The sequence below is a fragment of the Hordeum vulgare genome, chromosome 7H (genome assembly GCF_904849725.1).
Source record: "Hordeum vulgare subsp. vulgare chromosome 7H, MorexV3_pseudomolecules_assembly, whole genome shotgun sequence".
Classification (NCBI taxonomy): domain Eukaryota; kingdom Viridiplantae; phylum Streptophyta; class Magnoliopsida; order Poales; family Poaceae; genus Hordeum; species Hordeum vulgare.
Genome location: NC_058524.1, coordinates 625,901,496 through 625,926,047, shown reverse-complemented (window position 1 = coordinate 625,926,047; position 24,552 = coordinate 625,901,496). Strand labels below are relative to the sequence as shown.

At 46.0% G+C, this 24,552-nt stretch overlaps 1 protein-coding gene and 2 non-coding genes across 5 annotated transcripts; all 3 read right to left on the bottom strand.

Moving 5' to 3' along the window:
• Positions 1-11,115: 11,115 nt before the first annotated feature.
• Positions 11,116-19,168, bottom strand: LOC123411616. Of its 3 annotated transcripts, XM_045104583.1 has the most exons (7): positions 18,730-19,079; positions 17,891-18,126; positions 17,718-17,766; positions 13,108-13,237; positions 12,432-12,524; positions 12,270-12,339; positions 11,116-11,460 (listed from the first exon to the last, which is right to left on the bottom strand). In XM_045104583.1, coding segments are annotated over exons 3-7 (423 nt in total). In that variant the 5' UTR covers positions 17,720-17,766; positions 17,891-18,126; positions 18,730-19,079; the 3' UTR covers positions 11,116-11,332. The 3 variants fall into 3 exon arrangements, with proteins under 3 accessions (XP_044960518.1, XP_044960517.1, XP_044960516.1); XM_045104582.1 differs by having other exon boundaries at positions 17,718-18,126; positions 18,854-19,079; XM_045104581.1 differs by lacking the exon at positions 17,718-17,766 and having other exon boundaries at positions 17,891-19,168.
• Positions 14,242-14,356, bottom strand: LOC123414352. The gene has a single exon (XR_006614342.1). It is a non-coding gene; the product is annotated as a small nucleolar RNA SNORD14 (small nucleolar RNA).
• LOC123414482 lies at positions 14,402-14,497 on the bottom strand. Its single transcript, XR_006614440.1, has one exon. It is a non-coding gene; the product is annotated as a small nucleolar RNA Z43 (small nucleolar RNA).
• Positions 19,169-24,552: the final 5,384 nt, after the last annotated feature.

The following is a 24,552-nucleotide window of genomic DNA, read 5'->3' as shown; positions in this document are numbered from 1 at the left end:
ACATCACACGAAAACACAGCTTCATTTACCACACCAGTTATCCAGGGGACAGCACAAACACGTTCGTGTCAGAAACATGTTTTGGTGCATGCATTCGATACAAATCTATTTTGAGCCAGGAAAGATGCAGCTAGGTACTCTAGATACTAGTTACAGCACATCAGGCAACTTTATCCATCCAAAATGCACCAGAGCGCGTGGCAACGGTGGTGACTACGTGCAGTGCACGCCAAATCGAAGCTCTGGCCACGGCCTCGGACACCCCCTCTTCTCGTTATCTCCAGTGGCGTGAAGCAGGCCGTCCTCCACCGCCGGCGGCGCTGCCGCACCGGGGCCGGCCACGCATGTGACCTCGGGTCGGAGCGGAGCGGCGTCCAGGGCCCTCCCCCTTACAAGATGAAGGCACCCAGCAACCTCCTGGAGATCACCCGTGAGACTATGGAGGCCAAGGCCGTCGCCATCCGCTGCCCGAGCCCCGGCCAGGAGCGCCACCGTGTCGTTCTTATCCCCAGCCACGGACTGGCTATAAAAGGGCAGCCCCGGCGCCCTCTAACGCTTGCACCACACTCCTCTCCCTCTCAGATATCCATTGGTTCACTCAGAGGGTCCTGAGAGCCCCTCTGCTCCACCATCGACCGCCGCAACTGCTCCGGTCCAACCCGAGCAGCAGGGCCCAATTACTCCACGCTCGGGTGCGGGGTGGAGCGGCTCATCCGTACCCTTCGCCGTTCCAGCAACGGCCGGCGCCCTCCCCTGTCTCGCTCGGGAGGTTGAAGAAGAATAACAAGCAGCAGGGGAGGAGAGAGAATCTGCATGGGCCCCATTTGTAAGCGACAAGGCGGAGAGTTATATAAGTGGCTGACCACTGGTCCAGTACATTAAGTGGAGGTGTTTCCAGATGTAGTAATACTTTTTCTTCTTCAGAAGGCGTATTTGTGTCGGAGCCGTTTTCGCTTTGGAATGTGTAGTGCGGTCACTACGGTGTTGCACGCTTTCCCTACTCGAACTTCGAGTGATCGGGAGAATTCTCAATACGTTCAGCTTACAATATGCTAGTATCCACGAGGCAAAGGATTCTGCTGGTTCATCAAGCAAGAACAACGATGAAGGAGCATGGAAGTGCTGTGAAATGTACTCGTACCAGCCAAGATCATAGGCATATGACAAATTCTAGTTTGTGTGGACAGTGTAGGGCCCAGACTTGTGGAGGCACTCGCTTTTGAAGTGCATGGTGGCGTGGTGTAGCTGGGTACTTGCAAAGAGAGCCTTGGTTTAGTGGTTGGGCATACGGTTGTGCAGCCCAACGATCCGAGTTTAATTTTTACAATTTACAGGTGATGAACAAGGAGTTTTCTTTCATTTATTAATGATCAAGTTTGACGTGTGGTGAAACCACTCATAAAAAATCTTGATAATCATTTAAAAAATTATGAGAACTATGTTTATCTTGATACTCATACTAAAATGGTTGTATGCATCTCTAATTGGTATAGAGGCCGGGAAGTGAAAATCTCTCTCATTTTTAGAAACGATCTATGCTACAGGACGAAAAATCCATGCCAAGATAGAACCAAGGAGACGGAGAGACCCCCGCGTCGCCCCCGCTAGGGCGACTCTGGCGGCGCCCAAACCCTAGCTGTCGGGGGCGCGCTCTTCCTCCTCCACCCCCTCCGTTGTCGTCGGGGGACACCGTCGGGCAACGCTCAGGGGCTGACGACAGTAGCGGAGGCATCCCTCTCTCCCACGTCTCCAGGATGGTGCGGGGCCCCTGCACGTGCGGATGCATGGCCGATCTGCAGAGCGACGACGATGGCTGCGTCGACGGCAGCGACGGCCGTCCCTGCCTCGGGCAATGGTGGCTGCAGGCACGTAGGCTGGCCGGTCATGGGCAACGGCTGGCCTGGTTCAGGTGGCGGCGACGAGCTATGCGGAGGTGGCGCATCATCCGGCTTCAGATCAACGGCGGCGTCAAGGGCTTGGTGGATTGCTCGACGGCCACCGATCAGATCTATTCTGGCCGGTGCAGCCGGCAGTGGCGGTCATCTCCTTCGTCGAAGGTGGTCGGCCTGAGGTTGGGTGGTTGGATCTCGCGATCCGTCATCCAGTCCCGGCTGCGAGTCAGAAAGACATATAGTTGCCGGTGAAAACCGAGCCGATGGCGGCGTTCTGCATCGTTACCTTGATGAAGGCATCGTCGTGTAACTAATGTTGACCCACTCGTGATGCTCAGGGGGAAACTCTAAGATATGATCGTCAGATCAGACGATGGCGGCACTACGGTGTGTGCCTCTCTTGGGAGCATCGTTTCTGGAGCAGCACTGGACGACAGGTGCTACACTGTGTCATGCCTGCTGGACAGGTGCTACGCATGACAGATCTTTCGGAGCCTTGTCAGGATGGACGAATGCAGAACGGTGGCGCCGTTGGGCACCGTGGTGGCGTCGACGGATGGGCGAACTGACAAGGGTGATACGGATCTCTCTCCTGAAGATGGGATAGTGGTTCGATGATTATGGCGGCTTCTAAAACGTGTGCAAGTGGTATACGATTTAGGTTTGCTGCACCGTTTGTTGTTTCGATACGTTATAGGGATGGATCGGTGATGACAACGGTTTTTGATATGGAGAGTGAGAGCACTCAACGTTATCATGTTTGTAGGTAAGAGTGGTGGCTTCAGGTGAAATGATGTATGATCTTATCAGACCTTTGTGGAATAATTAATAAAAATGAATGTATGCATCGATTGATGTAGAGGCCGGGGATTGAACCTCCTTTTCTATAAAAAAACCTGGGTACTTGCGGATAATGAATTGTCTCAACATATCATTGCCATTGCGTAGCGGTTATTTTCGTTGATTGAATCGTTGCCTCGTACGGAATTCATCAAGATAGCAGTTACACTATGGGTGATTTTGTCCTCAAGGAGGAAAGCCAGCCAGGAAGGCATCTTTCAAAGTCCACATGGCACACATGCATCCATAAAAAGATACTCGGTTCATCTAGAAATCATCGGAGAGGGAAAACCAGCTCAAGTAGCCGGCAATAACCCGCCGATGGTAAGAAACTGACTACAGAAGGCACCCTCGGATGGTGTTGCTAAAATGCATGACAATGCATGATTGCGCTCGACGAGGAGATGTTCTTATCGGTCGTATGCATGGATGATTATGACAACTTCCTAGGAAGCTAAGCACTCGTTGTACAGGGAGTCCTCGGCTCGGCTACGCTTGAGGCGATTGCGTGCACGGAATCTTTCTCCCTAGCGGAAGATCTAAACATTCAGCGCATGTTGGTCGCGAGAGGTGGAATCGATCAATCGTTCGAGCGAGTAAACGTGAAGGAGTGATTTCAAATGCTGAATGCTTTTACTTTTGAGTTGACTAATGCTGCATATTGAAGACATGGAATCCGGTTTTGGCATGGACAAGACGTTTGCATGATAAAAAGGAAAGCTGTTTCTAAAAAGTACAATGTAAAAAATATTAGGAAAGGAATTTCGAAACATTATGCTGACAGTAAAATCATTTATTAACAAAATTGTTACACTTGTAAAAAAGTTCAAAGTAAATTAATTTTATATAATGTTTTTCCAGTCTGAAAGAATTTATCAAATTCTAAAAATATTCACAAATTTAAATATTTAGTATTTTTTAATAATCACATAATATTAAAATTTTGAAATTAAAAGTGTTTGCAAATCGAAAATAATGTTCAAGACTGGATGAAATAATATGATTCTGGATCTAAAAAATAATTATGAAATTTAAAACGTCCATTGGCTTTTGGGAATATATTCAGCAAAACAAACCATGCCGGGCTTAAGCGGGCCAGCCCATGTTCAATTTTCGTTAGCCTCCGGGAAAAAACGTGTCTTTCCTTGGTTATTAATTCTGAGGAAATCTACTACTCCCTCCATCTCAGTTTATAAGTCCGGTATATGTATCTAGGTCGTTAATTTGATCAACTTATTGATAAGCATATATTACAAAAAATATATCATTAAAAACTTTAGATGTTCTATTTTTTAATGATATAATTTTTATATTAAACAACATATTTTATATAAGTTAAATTGACGACCTAGATACACGCAAATAAGTTCCTTCCTTTCTAAATAATTATAATTTTATTCTTAAATAATTGTAGCTGGGGAGAACTAGACTAGTTCTTTTCGACTACAATTATTTAGGAACGAATAAGTATTTTGAATTAACATGCATGCATGCATCCCCTCTGCTCTGCATGAACGAATCCTACTCTTCCGAAAAATAAGAGAAGAGAAAGACTTGTGTAGTTCGCTACGTTCATCTTCAGCAAGACAGCAACATCACCACGTTCCTGGTTGCCGCTCCCACGACGTCCTTCATGGGAAGTTAGCTACGGTCCATCCTGTACGGCGACAAGTTTAGACGGAGCCTCGTGGAAAACAAGTTGGATGGGAAGGCGATGGTGTATGAGGGGCTTCACATTGGAGCTTGGAGGCCTCGTCTCGTCGCGGACGAGGAGTTCATGACCGTGTGCCTCGCCGAGTGCGGACGAGGAGTGAGCATTTCGTCAAACACCTCGCAGGCGAGCATCGGCGACTAGCTCCTCGGCACCCACCGTGCCTACCAACTGTTGGTCTCGCTGGCCCCGGCGCCAAGGCCTCCGGAGGACAGCAGCCTCGCGCGCTGGGCAAGGCCCTCGTGGTCATGAAAAGCACACCGCGAGGTAGGCCGCCGCGCGCTGTGAGATGCTCCTCTCCTCCGACCAGCTGCTGCGGCACTCCGTGGCGCGCGCTGGAGGGTGGCCGCGAGCAGGGAAACTGTGGCGGCGTGACACGGCACGGTCGGCGCGAGCTGGGCGACGGCGGGTGTGGTCGAGGCGGAAGGAGCGTCCGACCTGGCGTCGCACGCCACTGTCGACATCCTCACCACCACGACGGAGTCCTCCCCCATCGCGTCTGCCATGCTGCAGTGGGCTCATGACTCCCTGAACGCGCTCTCCCGGGGCCTCATGCTTCCGGTGGGCGCGGCGCTGGCGCTCCGGCATGGTTTTACGGGCACGCGGCGGTGCAAGCTACGGGGTACACCTGGGAGCCGTCGGAGAGCATGAGCTCCAACGGCGAGCCGGAGAGGAGGCGGCCCCGGTCCTTCATGCGCTGCCGTGGAGCAGAGGAGCAGAGCAGGGAGGCAGCCCTGGGGATCGATCTCTTCCGCTTCTTGTCGACGCGGGGCGTGGGGAAGATCTTGGACAGGGCAAGCTCGTCCCCGCCGGCTGCCGCCGGCGGCGAGGCATCCTGCCTGCGCCGGAAGGGGAGGACGAGCTCGTTGTCAATGAGAAAATCACCCCGCTTGGAGAGCGAGCGTCGTTAGCTGGTGGGCCGCGGGCGAGGGTGGCCCAGCGAGCGTTTAGCACGCCGCTCGGTTCGCATATTATTTTTAGTACCACACGGCGAGCCCAGGTGTCATCTTCATGATTTATATACGCTTTTACTCACTCATTTGTCACCAAGGATGCACTCATAAATCAGTTAGCGCCCTGATTCATCGGGTTTGCGGAGGTAAAAGATCGACGTATAGCTGCTAGTGGGTTATATTCCCAGGCTATACGATCGCGGTGAAGTATGGCTGCTAGTGGGTTATTCCCAGGCTATACCATTGCCAGATCCGTGTAGACGTATGCGGTCGATCTTTTTTATTACGTTTCAATTTATTTTTTATTTTTTGTTTTAAATATATGTATTTTTTTCATTGCGTTGCAACGGGTACCAACATCATATGCCTTCCGTTTTAAAAATTTTGTCTTAAATTTATGATTTTTTCATTGCGTTGCCATGGCACCAAAATCATACGCCTTCCGTCTTAAAAATTTTGACTTAAATTTATGGTTTTTTTCATTGCGTTGCCATGGCACCAAAATCATACGCCTTCCGTCCTACACATTTTATCTTAAATTTGTGTTTTTTCATTGCATTGCCACGAGCACCAACGTCATACGCTTTCGTCCTAAATTTTTGCCTTCAATTTATGTCTTTTACGTCCTAAATTTTTTATCTTAAATTTATGTTTTTTTTCATTGCGTTGGCATGGACACCAACATCATACGGTTTCCGTCCTAAAAAATTTTGTCTTAAATTTATGGTTTTTTTCATTGCGTTGCCATGGTACCAAAATCATACGCCTTCCGTCCTACACATTTTATCTTAAATTTGTGTTCTTTTCATTGCATTGCCACGAGCACCAACGTCATACGTCTTTCGTCCTAAATTTTTCCCTTAAATTTATGTCTTTTACGTCCTAAATTTTTTATCTTAAATTTATGTTTTTTTTTCATTGCGTTGGCACGGACACCAACATCATACGGTTTCCGTCCTAAAATTTTGGAAAAAGCTTGTTTCAACCGACGGATCAGTCTGCTGCGTCTGCCTCCTTCTACGATGGCCACGTGTCCTTAGCGCCAAGCGATCATTCGCGACGCCACCCGCCGGTGAGAAGCCATGCCCCCCTTCTCTTCTTCCGCATCTCCCCCTCTCCCCTCTCCTTCCTCTCCTTCTCCTCTAACCTCGCAGCCATCTATCCCTCTTTAGATAGCTCTTCCTCTCCCCTTCCTCTAACTTTGCAGCCATTCATTCCTCTTCAGTTTCTGCAACGCGGTCGTTGTTTCAGGAATTGGAGATATTGTTTCTGCTGATGCTCGGCCCAACAGCCGTGTCCGCGCTGCTCCTGGGCACCGGCATCTGGCTCTCCGTCGTCGTGTTGCGGCTGGACCCACCGAGCTTCTCCGTGGACAGGCTCTCCTCGCACAACGCGTCGGCGCAGCACCACCTGGAGGTGGACTATGACTTCTCCCTCACGGCGGTCAACCCCAACAAGGTGACGACGCTGTGGTACAGGAACGGCAGCACGGCCAGGCTGCTGCACCAGGGCATGACCCTGGCGAAGGCCACGAAAGTGGGGAGGCCCAAGGACAGCGGCAAGGACGCCAAGGACTTCAACCTGTTGCTACGTGGCGGCGGCCATGCGCCGCCCAAGGCGGTGGAGAAGGCGCTCAGGGAGTCCAAGGAGGGGGCTCTGGCGCTGGAGCTCACCGTGGAGGTTCCCGTTCATGTGCACATGGGCGTTGTCGAGATCGCGACCAAAAGGCTGGTCGTGGCCTGCGAGATGAGAACGACCGGGTTAGGGAAGCACGTGCACATTTTTTTGTAGAAGTGCAGGCACAGCTTCAAGAAGTGACCGACGACGCCGAGCGCTGCAGTGGCCGGCGCCGCGGTGGCCACTCTCTTTCTGCAACACGGACACTGTTTCTGTAACAAGACCATTGTTTCAGAAACTAATGAGTGGGGGGATACGCAGGGCGTACCAAAAGATTGATCGACGGTTGTTTCTGCAACTAATTTGTTGTTTCATGAATTAGTTTGTCGGGGAGGCAACAGAGCCGGGTGCTAGCAGTTAGATCGGATGGCTGGACATACAGAGATCTGACGGCTATCGAGGTGATGGATGTTTACTAGACATCTGTCGCGGACGCGTAGCAGTGCCCTAATTTTTTTGCCTTAAATTTATGTCTTTTTACGTCTTTAATTTTTTGTCTTAATTTTGTGTTTTTTTCATTGCGTTGCAACTGGCACCAACATCATACGCCTTCCTTAAAAAAATTGTTTTCTTTTTCATTGCGTTGCAAGGGCACCAACATCACACGTCTTCCCCTTTTAAAAAAGTCTTAAATTTGTGTTTTCTTTTTTATTTTGTTGCAACGGGCACCAACATCATACGCCTTCCGTCTTAAAAAATTTGTCTTAAATTTATGGTTTTTTTCATTGTGTTGCCATGACACCAAAATCATACGCCTTCCGTCCTACACATTTTATCTTAAATTTGTGTTTTTTTTATTGCATTGCCACGAGCACCAACGTCATACGCCTTTCGTCCTAAATTTTTCCCTTAAATTTATGTCTTTTACGTCCTAAATTTTTTATCTTAAATTTATGTTTTTTTTCATTGCGTTGGCACGGACACCAACATCATACGGTTTCCGTCCTAAAATTTTGGAAAAAGCTTGTTTCAACCGATGGATCAGTCTGCTGCGTCTGCCTCCTTCTACGATGGCCACGTGTCCTTAGCGCCAAGCGATCATTCGCGACGCCACCCGCCGGTGAGAAGCCATGCCCCCCTTCTCTTCTTCCGCATCTCCCCCTCTCCCCTCTCCTTCCTCTCCTTCTCTAACCTCGCAGCCATCTATCCCTCTTTAGATAGCTCTTCCTCTCCCCTTCCTCTAACTTTGCAGCCATTCATTCCTCTTCAGTTTCTGCAACGCGGTCGTTGTTTCGGGAATTGGAGATATTGTTTCTGCTGATGCTCGGCCCAACAGCCGTGTCCGCGCTGCTCCTGGGCACCGGCATCTGGCTCTCCGTCGTCGTGCTGCGGCTGGACCCACCGAGCTTCTCCGTGGACAGGCTCTCCTCGCACATCGCGTCGGCGCAACACCACCTGGAGGTGGACTATGACTTCTCCCTCACGGCGGTCAACCCCAACAAGGTGACGACGCTGTGGTACAGGAACGACAACACGGCCAAGCTGCTGCACCAGGGCATGACCCTAGCGAAGGCCGCGAAAGTGGGGAGGCCCAAGGACGGCAGCAAGGACGCCAAGGACTTCAACCTGTTGCTACGTGGCGGCGGCCATGCACCGCCCAAGGCGGTGGAGAAGGCGCTCAGGGAGTCCAAGGAGGGGGCTCTGGCGCTGGAGCTCACCGTGGAGGTTCCCGTTCACGTGCACATGGGCGTTGTCGAGATCGCGACCAAAAGGCTGGCCGTGGCCTGCGAGATGAGAACGGCCGGGTTAGGGAAGCACATGCACATTTCTTTGCAGAAGTGCAGGCGCAGCTTCAAGAAGTGACCGACGACGCCGAGCGCCGCAGAGGCCGGCGTCGCGGTGGCCACTCTCTTTCTGCAACACGGACACTGTTTCTGTAACAAGACCATTGTTTCAGAAACTAATGAGTGGGGGGATACGCAGGGCGTACCAAAAGATTGATCGACGGTTGTTTCTGCAACTAATTTGTTGTTTCATGAATTAGTTCGTCGGGGAGGCAACAGAGCCGGGTGCTAGCAGTTAGATCGGACGGCTGGACATACAGAGATCTGACGGCTATCGAGGTGATGGATGTTTACTAGACATCTGTCGCGGACGCGTAGCAGTGCCCTAATTTTTTTGCCTTAAATTTATGTTTTTTTACGTCTTCAATTTTTTGTCTTAATTTTGTGTTTTTTTCATTGCGTTGCAACGGGCACCAACATCATACGCCTTCCTTAAAAAAAATTGTTTTCTTTTTCATTGCGTTGCAAGGGCACCAACATCACACAGAAAGTCTTAAATTTGTGTTTTCTTTTTATTTTGTTGCAATGGGCACCAACATCATACGCCTTCCGTTTTCAAAAACAATTCTTAAATTTGTGTTTTCTTTTTTCATTGTGTTGCAATGGACACAAACATCATATGCCTTCCCTTTCTAAAAAGGTTCTTAAATTTATGGTTTTTTTTCATTGCGTTGCAACGGTCACCAACATCATACGTCTTTTTTTTTTCTTAAATTTGTGTTTTTTTCATTGGGTTGCAACGGGCACCAACATCATACGTCGTCTGTCCTAAATTTTTTGTCTTAAATTTGTGCTTTTTTTACGTCTTCAATTTTTTGTCTTAAATTTGTGTTTTTTTTCATTGCGTTGCAACGGACACCAACATCATACGCCTTCCAGTTTTTCTATTTTTTTCTACTCAGAGTTTTTAGCCAACGGATCTGAACCTTTCAGATCCGTGTGTGCTTTACAAATCTCTATATCATCCTATAGATGTTGCTACTACGCGCCATTTGGAATTATTTTAAATGACTGCTTCACTATACGAATCCGTTTACTACTCAGAGTTATTCGAATTAGTGTCAAATCTTGCATCCCTTTACGAAGAACTCTTGAATCACCTTCATAACCGAGAAAAATTCCTTAGTCCACTAGTTACTAAAGATAACTTTGACTGCTGTTCAGTGATTCAATCCTGGATCACTCTTTGTACTCCTTGACAGACTCATGGCAAGGCACACATTAGGTGCACTACACAGCATGTCATACTTTAGAGCCTACGGCTAAGGCATAGGGGACGACCTTCATCCTTTCTCTTTCTTCTGTCGTGGTCGGCTTTGAGTCTTACTCAAATTCACACCTTAAAACACAGCCAAGAACTTCTTCTTTGCTGATCTAATTTGAACTCCTTCAAAAATATTGTTTAACTTTTAATAAAATTCATAAATATTGTTTTGAAATCATGGCATTTTTAGAATTCACTAACATTTTTTGAAATTGTGTACCTTTTTTGAAACTCATGAAATGAATAGACTAGCATTATATGAATTTTCTGGGCATGTTTTTAAAATTGGAATTTTATTTTGAAATTCCAACTATTTTTGAATATTTTGCACATTTATAAAAAAACTGGATTTAATTTAGAAAATTGTGAACATTTTTTTAAATCATAATCATTTTATTAATCCATGAGAATTTATCATTTCCTGAACTTTCTTGGTATCACGAATAATTTGGGAATATTGTGAACATTTTCTAAAAATCAATGAACGTAAAAAAAATTATGAATACATGAACATTTTTATTTTGAAATCACGAATATTTTTTGAGTGATTGACTATTTATCATTTCCCGAACATTTTTCTAATCAGGAACATTATTCGTTCCTATGAATTCATGAACATTTCTTTAGAATTGTGAACGTTTTTTGAAAACACAAACATTTTTGTTGAAATCACAAACTTTTTTGAATCCGTGATAATTTATCATTTGCCGAACATTTCTCAAATCACGAACATTTTTTCACAATTTGTAACTTGTTTGAAATCCCAAATAACTTTTTAAAAAGTGTAAATCTGAAAACCAAAAAAAAAATGGGCCAACATATAGGTCGCCATATAGGAGTACCCTTCTCGCGGATAAAGCACTTGTCCATGGTTGCGCGACCGTGGGTGATCAGACAGAGCGAGAGGGGAGTGAGTTTTATAGCGGCACGAGGCGGTATGCTCTCGGGTGTCACCAAGAGGCTTGCAGATCAGCACGTAATGGAGGGCTCTCGGTTGGAGCAGAGAATATACCTTTTAGATAAAAAACATGAGGTTCGATACATAATTCAGTAGAAAAGAGAAAAGAAACCCTCTAAAACCTCACTCAATGCCACTACAGAGCAGAAGTGCATGTCATACTAGTTGAACAAATGTTACAACGATCAAAACAAGGTCTGCATACTTGACCAGCCACGCAAAACCAACTAGACAGAACATATGAAGAACATCATCATGCCTGTAGGACGGAAGGCGCCTCACACATCAACGGGACAGAGATAGGGCTCATCAGCCTCTCTCCTAGACTTGAGCACAGCGGGATTTGGAGATGTAGACAGAGGTGGAGGCACCATTTCCTCACTGTTGTTAAAAACAGTCAAAAACACAGTTCACAGGGTTTTGCATGTTTCTTTTAAGCAAGCTGTACCTAGACATAATTTGCTGAGACATGGATTTGCTACACCTACTCCCTACGTTCCTAAGTAAATATATATGTCTTTCTAGAGATTTCAATAAGGACTAGATACGGATGTATATAGACGTATTTTAGAGTGTAGATTCACTCATTTTGCTCCTTATGTAGTCTACATTGAAATCTTTAAAAAAACTTATATTTAGGAACTGGGGGAGTACACTACAAGGGCATGGATGTGATGGTTTAGTCGTAAAAATTGTAAAAGTGCACTGTTTAGTCCTAATACTTGCACTGCATGTGCAAGTTTAGCCCAGAGCCAATCACAGACAACCAAGTGGTGCCAATTGTTCTTTAATAAATATTGCGGTGAGATTGCACTCCAGACCATTTTTATGGACATGACTATGTGGCTGTACTCTTTAACAAGTTCAGCATTCTCCCTTATCTGAAGATGAAATTGATACAAATATATACTCGTTACTTATTTATTGAATTTTGGAGGTAGTTTTATTTGTCAGTCCCCATAAGTACTAGATCCTTTCAGCATACAAAATGAAAGATGGCATGAACCGAATCACGAGGGTACAACTCTAGCACTGAAAACTGTGATGCCATAATAAGTGTAGAACCTTACCACCTTATAAAAGGTAAAAAGTGATGTTAAAAAGGACAACAGCACTGTTACTGTGTTACATCATGGCATCACTGGACTAGAACAAAAGGAACTCATAAAGGTAGGAAAGAGGTTTCTTACCTCTCCTTGGCCACGCAAAGTATGCCAGTAGATCTTTCACAGATGGGTCATTGGGGTCAACACCGGGAAGCTGAAATAAGAGGCAATGGGGAACCAATCATAACTAACTGCTGCTAAATTCATGTTTACATGACAAGTCCTAACTTCTATGAGAGGGCTTGCCGTATTAAGGATGGATGTCACAAATGATCTGTCTTCAAACACTTTGCTCATATCAGATTGACCCCTGTGTGTCCTGGACAGACATTTGAAGAGCTGCATATAGCATAGAAAAATACACATCAGGACATGTAAATATTTCAATTTGAGGCTAAGACAAAAGTTCTGCAAGTCTGCATCATATAACAATTACTAAGAAAAAGACATAACTATACATATGCACATAAGAGACAGGGGAAATTCAACGTGAAATATTTGGACATTTTAAAGATGGTATTATGATATATGACACCAGCGAGAATCTCTGAAATTTTATCTTTTGAATATTTGCTGATATTTTACATGTGCGCCTACACGGTTAAGGTTGTTAGTTAATGCTAATCCTCAAGGTTTTTTCACAAAAGAATTTTTTTCTGTTCTTTTAGCACAGGTGCAATACACACCTAAACTTTTAGGTACAGTTCGGTTGGCGATCATCAAACAAATAAATAGCTAGGCAGAGGTTGGGGTCTATGAGTTTCAGAGAAATTGCATTATAAGCAAATGTTTTCCTACACAAGGGTAAATATGGGACAAGCTGATGTCTCTAAACTAGAGATTGGTAATTTGTCTTCTCCTAAATCTGAAATAAACTTCCAGTTTAATAATCAAAATTGGCATAAGAAATAGAAGGACCTACCCAATGCCAAATCCTGGTCATCTGCAGCAGCTTCTGCCATAGCAGCATCAACCACAGCTGCAGCTCCTGAAGCTCCCTCATGCATTGACATAGCGAGTGCTTGCTGTAGTAGCTGAGCATCATCATCATCCTGGATTCCAACAGAACAATAGACAAAACTAATTCCGGTGAGGTGTACTGCGGGTTGATTTCACAAAACGGCATGGGGTATCTGCAAAAGTTCAACAGCTGACTGGCTTGGTCTAGCTGGCGCCACTTGGCCATCCGTGATTGGCTTTGGTCTAAACTTGCACATGCAGTGCAACTTCTAGGACTAAATAGTTCACTTTTGAAAGTTGTAGGACTAAAATATCACATATTGGACAAGTTCTAGGACCTCTCATGCTTTTACCTCTTTCTAAACCATAGGGAACAACAAAGTAAAAGCTACAGATGGGCATCATGGTCAAAGACATGGACTGCAAAACAGATACTCCCTGTCAAAACAAATAAGGGAGAAACAAATACAGCTAACTATACCAGATGAGATTACTCACCTCACAGAAGGCTGATCATACATCAGATAGACATGGAAATTTAACTACAGACAGGCAGTGCCCACTAATGTAGAAACCCATTGGGTGATTGAATTAACCAAGAATTTGCATTTATGAAACTGAGCTAACAACACAGCATGCATAATCAAGAACTAAACAGCATGATCAAACAAACGTAATGATTCTCCAAGCAAAGGAACCTTGGAGAAAATGTATACATAGGCAGCTCTCAAGGGTAACCACAGCTTCTAATATGAAATTCAGAGCACACATGACAGAATAAATTTTCATAACCACCAGTCACTATGTGAACCAAGAACTCGAGCAAAACTAAGACAATAATAAGTCGCAATGTAAATGAAATTTTTATGCACATCAAACCTGCCATCAGAGACACACTTTTACTCGGCAACAGCGAATGTTTTGAGAAACAAGCCTGAGTTTTATCATCATCACCATGGATTTCCCCAATTTTAAATAAATACAGCGAAAATATATTATGGTGATGTTTGCAAAGCAGGTATAATCGCAAAATCGTCCTCACACCAGAACGATAAAGCAGAAACAAAAAAAAAGATTCAAATGAGTAGAAACAGCATGCCTCAGACATCCAAGAAAGGAATTAGCAGCATTAAATCTCAAGCCTGACAGGGAGAAAGCACTTAGGCGGCAACTGCAAATGTTTTGAGAAACGATATTGGTTTACACAGAAATAAAATGAGACGTCAGCCACCAAACATCAAACAAATGAATTTGGAGTACTCAGAATATGGGTGGTGATGTAGCAGTATAGTCGGCAAGGCAAACAAATGCCAGTTACTACGAACCAGACCAAATATCAATCTTCGCTGTCCTCTCAAAAAATCAAAGCCACCTTATGGTCTTCTTGAATCAAGATAATAATGGACGAAAGACACTCATCTTAACACCAAATATTTCATTCGTGGTGTAAAAAACCTTTCATCAGTACTTTCCAAATCTGATGGTTATGAACTCCAAAACTGAATTATTTCAAATAGTTATCTTACAAACCAATGGTCTCCAATTTGCTGAATCATTTCGAGAACAGTACAGCTTAATTCCAACTATCAGAAATTAGGCTTGGATTATACATCCAAGGAACGAATTAGTGGGCATATGCTCGCAAAGCAAGTATATCACAGAAATATCCTCACACCATAACGATAAAGCAGAGACAAAGAAAGATTAAAATGAGTAAAATCAACATGCCTCAGGCATCCAAGAAAGGAATTAGCAGCATTAGACCTCAAACCTGTTAGGGCGGAAGCACTTAGGCGTCAACTGCAAACGTTTTGAGAAACAAGCCTAAGGTTTTATATCAGCACCACTGATTAATCCCAATTTCAAATCAGCTACAGCAACTCCTAAGTTTTATCTAAGTATACTCAAAATTACAGCCACAGGTTGGTTCCTATCAAATGTTTGTATCTAAGTATTACACAGTAACAGAGTTTGTATTTGCCTGCGGCGACAGAGTTTGCTCAAAACTCTGCAGCTGTCCGCTGTCTCTTACTCTTGCCGCTGTCCAGTAGGAACATGTCCGTGCAATCGATGGAGAGACGCCTCCCAGACGCGAGCAGCTCCATAGCATTGTATACTGGCTGGCACGAGAAGCTCTTGCCCTCCCTCGGCGAGGAGTCCCCCACCTCCAGCAAGAGCACCCGCTTGGGTGACCCCTGCCGGGGAGATGGCGCATGGGTGGGGTGCCCCTGCCGGAAAGAAGGCGGAGAGGATGGAGCAGATGTGCCCGGACCCTGCCGTAGAGCACGCGCAGAGGGAGAGGAGGGAGGGCGTGGAGACGTGGCGAGGACCTGCCGCTGCCGGAGACAAGGCGCACAGACCAGAAACGAGGCGGGCGCCTGCCGGAGAGGAGGTGGAGAGGAGCCGGCCCCGCTCCTTCTTGTGCTGGCGGGGCGCTGGTGCGGCGCCGAAGACGTGGCCGGCGCCTGCCGGAGAGGAGGTGGAGAGGAGCCGTCCCCTCTCCTTCTTGTGCTGGCGGGGCGCTGGTGCGGCGGCGAAGACGTGGCGGGCGCCTGCCGGAGAGGAGGCGGAGAGGAGGCGTCCCCGCTCCTTCTTGTGCTGGCGGGGCGCTGGTGCGGCGGCGAAGACGTGGCGGGCGCTGGAGCAGAGGATCTCTTGTCCTTGTACTTGTTGTTGACGCGCGGCGTGGGAAAGATCTTGGAAAGGGCAAGCTCGTCCCCGCCGGCGAGGCGTCCTGCCTGTGCGGGGAGGACGAACTCGTACATGATGAAGCCCCCGCGGACCCCATCCTTGGTGATGAAAGAAAATGGCTGCTTAGATCCCACCATCTTCCCCGCGGCGGCTTCGACGGGGACCTCCAAGTGCCCCCCGGCACCGTCCTCTCCCTCCTCTGGTCTCTCGAACTCCTGGGACGAACCAAGTTCAAGAAGTACCAGGCATGCTTGCCGTCGGGCGATGTGGCCGACGGGTGGCCCCGCAGCAGCTCCCCCGGGTGGTAGCCATAGACATCCACGTCGTTGACCACGTACCGCGGCAGCATCCAGGTCGGGAATCCCTCCACGCGTCGCCGCAGAACGTCGAGCAGCACCGCACAGCCCGCTTCCGTGCTGGGAGGCGGCAGGTCGGCCGGCGCCAGGGGCCTTGGCGCGGCGCTCGGGCGGCTCCTTGCTGATGGACGCCATCTCTCCTCTAGATCGATCTTTCTTTCTTTCTTTCCTCCTTTTTTCTGATTGTTTGGGGTTTCTCTCGATCGCTCTGGGGGATGTTGGGAGGTTTGGGTTTGGGCGGCGGAGAGGGGTATTTGAAGAGGAAGGGGATTATTGGGAACAGGGGAAATAACTGACGAATTGGGAACAGGGGGAATAACTGACGAAACAACTCACGTCCCTGTTTCCTTCACCAGAATCCTGCTCCAAGTTGTCCAACTTCAATAACTCTCAACTCCAGCAAAGGAACCAAATTTTATTGGTATCTCAACTCCTCAACATCCTCCTGACTTCTTGGGCCACTTCCAGGTTTCTGACCTTCTTGACTTGTTTTCTTTGACCACTCCCATTCCTAGCCTTCGTTTGGCGCTAGGGGTTTGGGGAGGAGGGGATTTGGTGAATCCCTTCGTTCCACCCAATCCTCTCAAATCCTCAGGTCTTTGCTTCCACCAGTCCCTCGAGGAGGATCCTGAAACACATGGATAGTAAGGGATTAAAGGGGAACGGAGGGGATTCGGCTAAGCAAACCCCTCTTACCAAATGGGCGCCCGAGGTTCTGTGGGGTTTCTGGCCCTCTCGAAACCTCCTGAATCCCTCCGTGCCAAACGAGCCCTAGGCTTCGTTTGGCGCTAGGGGTTTGGAGGGGGTTTGCCGAGGATTATCCTCGCGGGGGCTGCAAACCTCCCGAAGCCCCGACGGCCCATTTGATAGGCAGGGTTTGTATAGGCAGATCCCCTCTAATCCTCCTCGATCCCTTCCTACCCACGCGGCTCAGAAGCCTTGTCGAATGGCTCGGGGATTTGGCAATTGAGGGGATTTGGGAAGATTGGGTGGAAGGAAGGGATTCACCCCAATCCTCTGAAATCCCCCCCTCCACAATCCTCCCCAACCCCTTCGTGTCAAACAAGGCCTCAAGATAACTGAAGAATCAACTTGCTTGCCCTCTTGGCTGTTGAAAGAAGGCATGGTGTGGAGGGTTGGGGACGGAGCGGATATCAAAATCCGGGAAGATCCATGGCTCCCCGGAGGGGGTGAAAGAGAAAAATCAGTGGTTTCTTCATCAAGGTTCCAAAGAAAACTTGGTGCTAAGTGGCTGGATTTACTGCATTGATGGGGAGGGGACTAGTGGTAGGTGGAATTTCAGCAGCAGTGCAGGGGTGTCGGAAAGTTCCTACAAGGATGGGGATGGGAGCCAATACTGGAAATTCCTACAAGTAAGTGGCTTGATCAGATCTTACTTCTGGAAAGCATGGCTTATCAGCAGAACAATGGACTGATTTGCAACTACCCTACCTAACCAAGACTAAACTCCTAATGCCACTCATGGGAAATTAATCATCATCCTGTATGAAGCATGGAAACTTACATGAAAAAACCAAACTCCTAACGCCACTCATGGGAAATTAATCATCATCCTGTATGAAGCATGGAAACTTACATAAAAAAACTAAACTCATGGAAAATTAACCATCATCCTGTATGAAGCATGGAAACTTACACGAAAAAAGTAAACTCCTAATGCCACTCATGGAAGCTTACATGGAAAATAGCAGCCACCTTGTACAGCGCCAATTTACTACCTTCTGAGTTGTTCTCCCTCAAAACTCTGCATTGAATATCAAGGTAGCCATCTTCATTCAAAACTGTCTCTGCACGCTTCTTGTTTATGAGATTGACAATCACTGCTTCTTCTTTATGAGGTCGACAATCACGGCAGGAACAGGAACAGGTTCTTTATGAGGTCTTTCAGTGGAACAATGTTGTGAGCTTATCACCTGCAAGAGGAGACTGCCGAATCTAAAGAAGAGCATGGTATCTGAATACAGAAAAATCATGAAAGCATGTCAATGCTCAAAATAAACTACACTAGAGTCTGCAATTGAAGAACATACTCGCCCACAAAGCAGCACAGGGTTCGGGACGAAAGTAGAATGGAATGTCATGGTTCTATTCCATTCCATTCCATTCCGGCGTTTGGTCGAGGGAATTGGGTGGAACGGAATGACTCTATCTCAGCGTTTGGTTTATGGGACAGGACGGGATGGGTTTGGTTTATCTCAAATCTTTGCATGGAGAGGGTGAAAATGTTACATGTGTATATTACATTTTCTGTCACTATTATAGCTCTTTACGTTTCGTTAATTTCTGCCAAAAATTGGTCAAAAAGACAAGCATTAGAAGGTCAGATGTATCTCAAATTTATACCTGTCCAGCTAGCCAAACGAAAACAGAGGATACTATCTCAATGATTAACAAACAATGCTAACTTTCTTCAGAGAAAGGAACAATGAAAGTCTGAACTTTCTGAAAACTAACACTAGGACAAGCCTGGGCATTACTGAATAGAATTCCAACAGCTACTGTCGCTACTGCTTCACCTCTTTTTTTGCTCGTCGCCTGTCGCTCAACGCATCCTTTGCTGATGGAGGTCATAGAGGAGGAGGTTGACCTTGTTCTGGAGAGAGCGCGGACGGAGGAGTTTGGCACAGAAGCTGACCGTACCTCTCCGTGCAGCCAAGGATGAAGAGCAGCAAACCAGGCGGTCGTTGTGGCTGGACGCGAGGCTCCCTCTGCTAGCTTCAGGCTGCAGGCTGCAGGCGTGTGGGGGTGGCTCGGTGGCGCGCCGCCACGCCGACCTGGAGCTTCTCCCGACGAGGCGGCTGCCATGGTGGGTGAGGGGGGAGCGACGGTCGTGGGTGAGCCGCGTCGGGGGTGGAGGGCGCGGTGGCCAGGGAGAAGGCGGAGAGGGAGCAAGGCGGGGGCGGGGGCGGGGGCGGGAGCGGAGAGACGGCGGCGGAGAGGGAGCCGCGGCTGCGTGTGGGGAAAGGTGAGAGGGGCGAAGGGTAGTGGGGAGAAGGTGATTAGGCAACGCGGTGAAATTCCAATAATGGATGCGTCCATCAAAACTCAAATTCGATAAACTTCATATTTCGGCAAGAGTGGTTATTCTTCTTCTTTCTAAGATCATCTGCAATAGCAATGTCTATATTTGAATGTCTATATATTTATATGAATAATAATTTAAATTTGTTTTTATATACACGTCCAATTTTACATCAGAACAACGTCTATACATTCATATGGACCATGACAGGTGGGCCGTCGCTGGAGAGAGGGAGAAATCATGGCTGCAGCTGGGTTTGGAGGACATCTTCACATTGTCCAGACATGGACGTTGTCGAGGTCGATATGGAGTATGTGCATGTTTGAACGATCATATAAACAAGCTGTTGCACGTCTATTTTGGGCTCACGCCATGAAAAACAAAGTATAGACGTTCATATAGACAAACTATTAGAGATGCTCTAATCTAATGACAGGGCCGGGCCGGCAAATTTCAGGGCCCTGTGCGAAACTAAAAATTAAGTCATATTTTGTTATGAGAATAAACTAACGAGTAATTATAATGTATATATATCTTTCATAAAACATGTATTGTACATAATATAATATCTTACATAACAATCGGGTATATAAAAGATCATACATGTTCAACTCTAAGTTGCATAATATTTATATAAACAACATCATTTATTCTATGAAATGAAATATTCAATGATATCCTTGTAAGCAATCTTCTCCAATACTTCGCTCTCACTTGAAGTGATATATCAGCAAATGTGCATTGAAGATTACACGTCAATGTTTGGCAATTAAACAAACTGTCTGCCTCACCTAGTCTCGTGTCATGCCGGTTAAACTGCTATACTATGATCATTAACCGAGGAGGCAAGAACATTTAACGAAGCCTGCCAAAAATTAGTTAGAAAAATATAAATTAGGAGCAGGATAATCAGAAAATATGATTCACCAGCATCACACGATAGGCTACATGGCGTTGTGTGCCCATGTGTGGCGTCGTAGCGCAGCGACGCTGTGGAGTCTGATGTCGTGGATCGTAGTCTCCAATGTCACGGATCGTGGATCATAGTCTCCGATTGTAGACTCCACAGCAACGTTGTGGAGTGTGATCTCGTGACGTCTTCCGTTGCTAGCGCAGCGACGCTATGAAGCCTACACATAAATTTGGGCCCCTAAGTTTTATGGGCCATGTGCGGGCCTGCACACTTGGTACAGCTATGGGTCAAGCCCTGTCTGATACGGAACGACACTTGGGTCAGAAAATATGATTCACCAGCATCACACGATAGGCTACCTGGCGTTGTATGCCCATGTGTGGCGTCGTCCGTTGCTAGCGCAGCGACGCTGTGGAGTCTGATGTCGTGGATCGTAGTTTCCGATGTCGTGGATCGTGGATCGTAGACTCTGGAGTCTGCACGACATCGTCTGTTGCTAGCGCAGCGACGCTGTGAAGCCTACACATAAATTTGGGCCCTTAAATTTTATGGGCCCTGTGCGGCCTGCACACTTGGCACAAACGACACTTGGGGCATTTCAATCGCCTAGCAAAAAAAATGAACTGCGCCGCCTAGCAAACTGATAAGGAAGCAAACGTTGTGCCAATTGATGTGTAAGAAACTTTGAGGAGATGTATTTGTTTTTTTACACTGAGAAACGATAAGGATTGGTATGATATACAATATGAGTGAGTTCCCCATTTCTGCTTTTGATGTGGCCGTTTGGGACATTGAGATTAAGTGCGTCCGACATTGGGTGCTAAAGATGATGATGGAAATTTTCCGTTCAAAAACAGGTTCAATGGCGCGGATGAATGGAGGAAAGTGAGTTTTGCGGAGAAATTTTCACGCGACCAGCATAGTTCATGGCAGAGTATGCAAGAGGCCTAGTCAGCGAGCTCCCAAAACAGTGTCAATCCGAAGGTGACGTCTCCTGGGAAGAAGAATCAATGAACAAGTGCAAGGGAGGACCTCGGCGACTAAAAGTGTATAGAAGAGTTGAATTGCCACTTCAGACGTATCCAGAGGGGGCAGTGATGCTAACTTAGAGGGTGCCGACGTCCATGTATAAAATCATGATGGGTCTTAGCTTGATGGGCATGGAGTTGAAAAGGACCCAAAGAGGAAGAAACCAACTCCACCCGCATAAAACATATCGACAGTAGTTGTGATGCAGCCCTGCCATCAATAATGGGTTGCTTAAGTTGGAACCATTGGGGGCTTGGGAACTCCACGATGGTTCATGAGCTTTAAAAAATTGTGAAGCGGGAGACCAAGATAAGGGGGAAACGTGTGGATAATTGGAAATCATTTATTGATTTTCCTGGATGTTTTTCCATTGATAGCAACGGGCCTAGAGGTTGATTGGCTTGTTTTGGTCTAATGTTGTTTCTGAGCTCTAGAATTTCATATATTCCCACATCGATGTTGTAGTCAAGTAGGAGGTCGATGCACTCCAAACTTGGCGCTACATTGGTTTTACGAAGAAACAAGTGTTGAAAATAGACATCACTTGTTCATGCTTCTTCGCACTCTCTTTGCACGTGAATATGAAGCTTGACTTTGCATGGGTGGCTTTAATAAGACACTGACACTGAGGAGCACTTCGGCGCAAATTCTAGGCCGGATTGGCAAATGGGAGAAGATGTGCATAATTTCTCCCCTAGGGACCTCAGTTGGAGGGGTGTTCCCTTCACATTGGATAAATAGGCAACAAGGCAATTTGAGTCTTGTAAGGCATCGTCGAGGCATTTATGTTAGTTCAATAGAGGTTGGGTTCTTAGGGAGCACGCAAGTTTGGTGACCTCTTGAAGAAGTCAAAAAACTACAGGCAAGACTCAAATTGTTAGGAGTTGCCTCGATGAGATGTGTACTATTGAAGGAAGAAGCTATTGTTGCTCACATATGCATGAATCACTAAGGCAGGAGGAGGTTTTTCTGAAGCAACATCCGCATGTGTTGCTCATGCATGAGGGAGACTGACTATAACACTGGAATTTTTAGCTCAAGCGGCGCATAGAAAAGGAGTTAATAAGATCAACTGACTAGAGAGTGTGAGTGGTCTGGTTTGTGGTCCTCCGAATGACCTCAAAGGGGAGATCATTTCATTCTACCATGACTTGTATCAGTCCCAAGGGTAAATGCCAATGAATGAATTATTATACGGTGTTCCTCCATTAGTTACGAAAGCTATGAATGAATAGTTGAGCAGGGATTTTGTGGTCAAGGAACTAACGTGGGTGCTTTTGATATGGCCCCTTCTAAATCCCAGAAGTGGATGTTTTATGGTGGGCTTTTATCAGTGTCACTGGGTATTCTTGGTAGTAATCCGGTGGCTGTCGTTATGGAGTTCTGAATGGTGGAGAGCTATCTATATGACTCAACGACACGACAATTATACTAATTCCTAAGGTATGCAACCCAGAAAAGGTTTCTGAGTTTCCTCCAATAGTGTATGGTACTCCATAAGATAGGTGCCAAAAGTATTGTTAACCGTTTTAGTGGTGTGTTAAATGAATTATTGGAGAGGTGTAAAGTACTTTCATACCTAAATGTTTGATAACTAATAAAGTTATAGTAGAATATGAGTGTATTCATGCCCTTAAGAAGAATAAGAAGAAAAGCAAAGGTGTTTTATGTGCTATCAAATTGGATATGCTTAAGGCATAAGACAGGGTCAAGTGACACTATGTGGAAGCTATGTTGCATAAATTGGGCTTCACGGAAAGATTCGTGAGGCTAATTCTGAAGTGTACCAATTCGGTGTGATTTAATGTCAATTTGAATGGAGAGATGTTGTCGTATTTTACTCTGCCTCAAGGTCTATGTTTGGGAGATCCCATGTCACCATATCTTTTCCCCTTATGTGCTCAAGGTCTCACTTCCCTATTAAATCATTATGGGGGAGAATATGTTGACAGAGGTGTTCATGTGAGTATTCATGCACCACGGGTCAATCACTTATAAATTGTGGATGATAGCTTGAATGGCACAAAAATCTAGAGTACAAATAGATTGGATAACATTCTTCGAATTTGTGCCGATTGTTTGGGCAAGGTTGTTAATCTTTCAAATAGTTCAATTTTCTTTAGTAAAATGTTGAGGAGCCCCTTCGAGTTACTCTAAAAGGAACTCTCGGAATTAATGTGTAAGTTTTCTCTGAATTTTATTTAGGATTATCAACCATGATTGGCAAAATTACGAGTATGGCTTTTATGTTACCATATTAATGGAAGTTCATGGAAGAAATCAAGGTTGGTTGGAAAATAACCTAGCTTGTGCCGGGGACGGGGTCCTATTGAAATTAGTCATGTTGGTAATCCCTATGTACGACATGAGTTCCTTCAAGATAACTAAAAATTTATGCAAGAGTATTACTTATTGTATGGCCAAATATTCGTGGGCCATTTCTCTGGACAATAAGTATCTTCATTGGATCTTATGGGAGAAACTGGCTACACCAAAATGTGTTGGTGGCATGGGTTTCCTGAACTTTGAACAATTTAACCTTATGATGCTCGGAAAACATGGATGTTGGTTACCCACTAATGTGGGCCCTCTCTGCTCCAGGGTTCTTAAGTGTAAATATTTCTCATACATGGGTTTCTGCAAAAGCTACATATCTTCCAAGCTCTTCGATGATATGGAAGGCTATAGTGGTAGGACGAGCTACTTTGTACGTTGGAATCACTAAGCATGTGGATGATGGCTCAACTATCTCGATGTGGATGGACAACTATCTCAAATTTAATTGGTACTCATTCCAGAGACATGGATGTGGACTTGGTCATAAGAATTTTCTTGCCTGGTCCGGGTGCAATACTTATTATCCCCTTGAGCATAGAAGGAGGTGATGATTTTTTTGGCATAGGCTTGGAAAATTCGGGGATCTACACTGTAAAATTATCATACCATTCTCTAGTGACTCGGAACGAGCCCCACACTCTAGAGGAAGGGACAATAATGGGAGCACCATCTTCTCAAGAACAGTTGTGGAAATCCATGTGGGAGCTTAAGGTGGTACCAAAAATTTGGGTCTTTTGGTAATCCATGACATTCTTCCAGATTTGTGACTTTGAAGTATCGCCACATCAAGCAATTGGCATATGCGACATGTGCTATGGAGAAAGCTTTGATGCACGCTTTGAACAAGTGGAGTCATGCAAAAGGATTCTAGAATGCATCAAAGGATCGTCTCTTTGAAACTCTCAAATTTGCACCCAGATACGTGGTCAAGAGATATTCTCTTGGACAAGAGGTTTGAGATCATGGTAGATGCAAGATTATTGCCATAATGCATGTGATATGGCCTACCGGAACTGTTAGACTCATATAGGGAGGCCT

Excerpts from the sequence above, each read along its gene's own strand:
- LOC123411616 (XM_045104581.1), bottom strand. Across the intron at positions 12,340-12,431 it reads TGACATCCATCCTTAATACG|CTTCCCGGTGTTGACCCCAA; the intron begins GCAAGCCCTCTC and ends CTCTTATTTCAG. Across the intron at positions 11,461-12,269 it reads CTTTGCGTGGCCAAGGAGAG|TGAGGAAATGGTGCCTCCAC; the intron begins GTAAGAAACCTC and ends TTTTAACAACAG.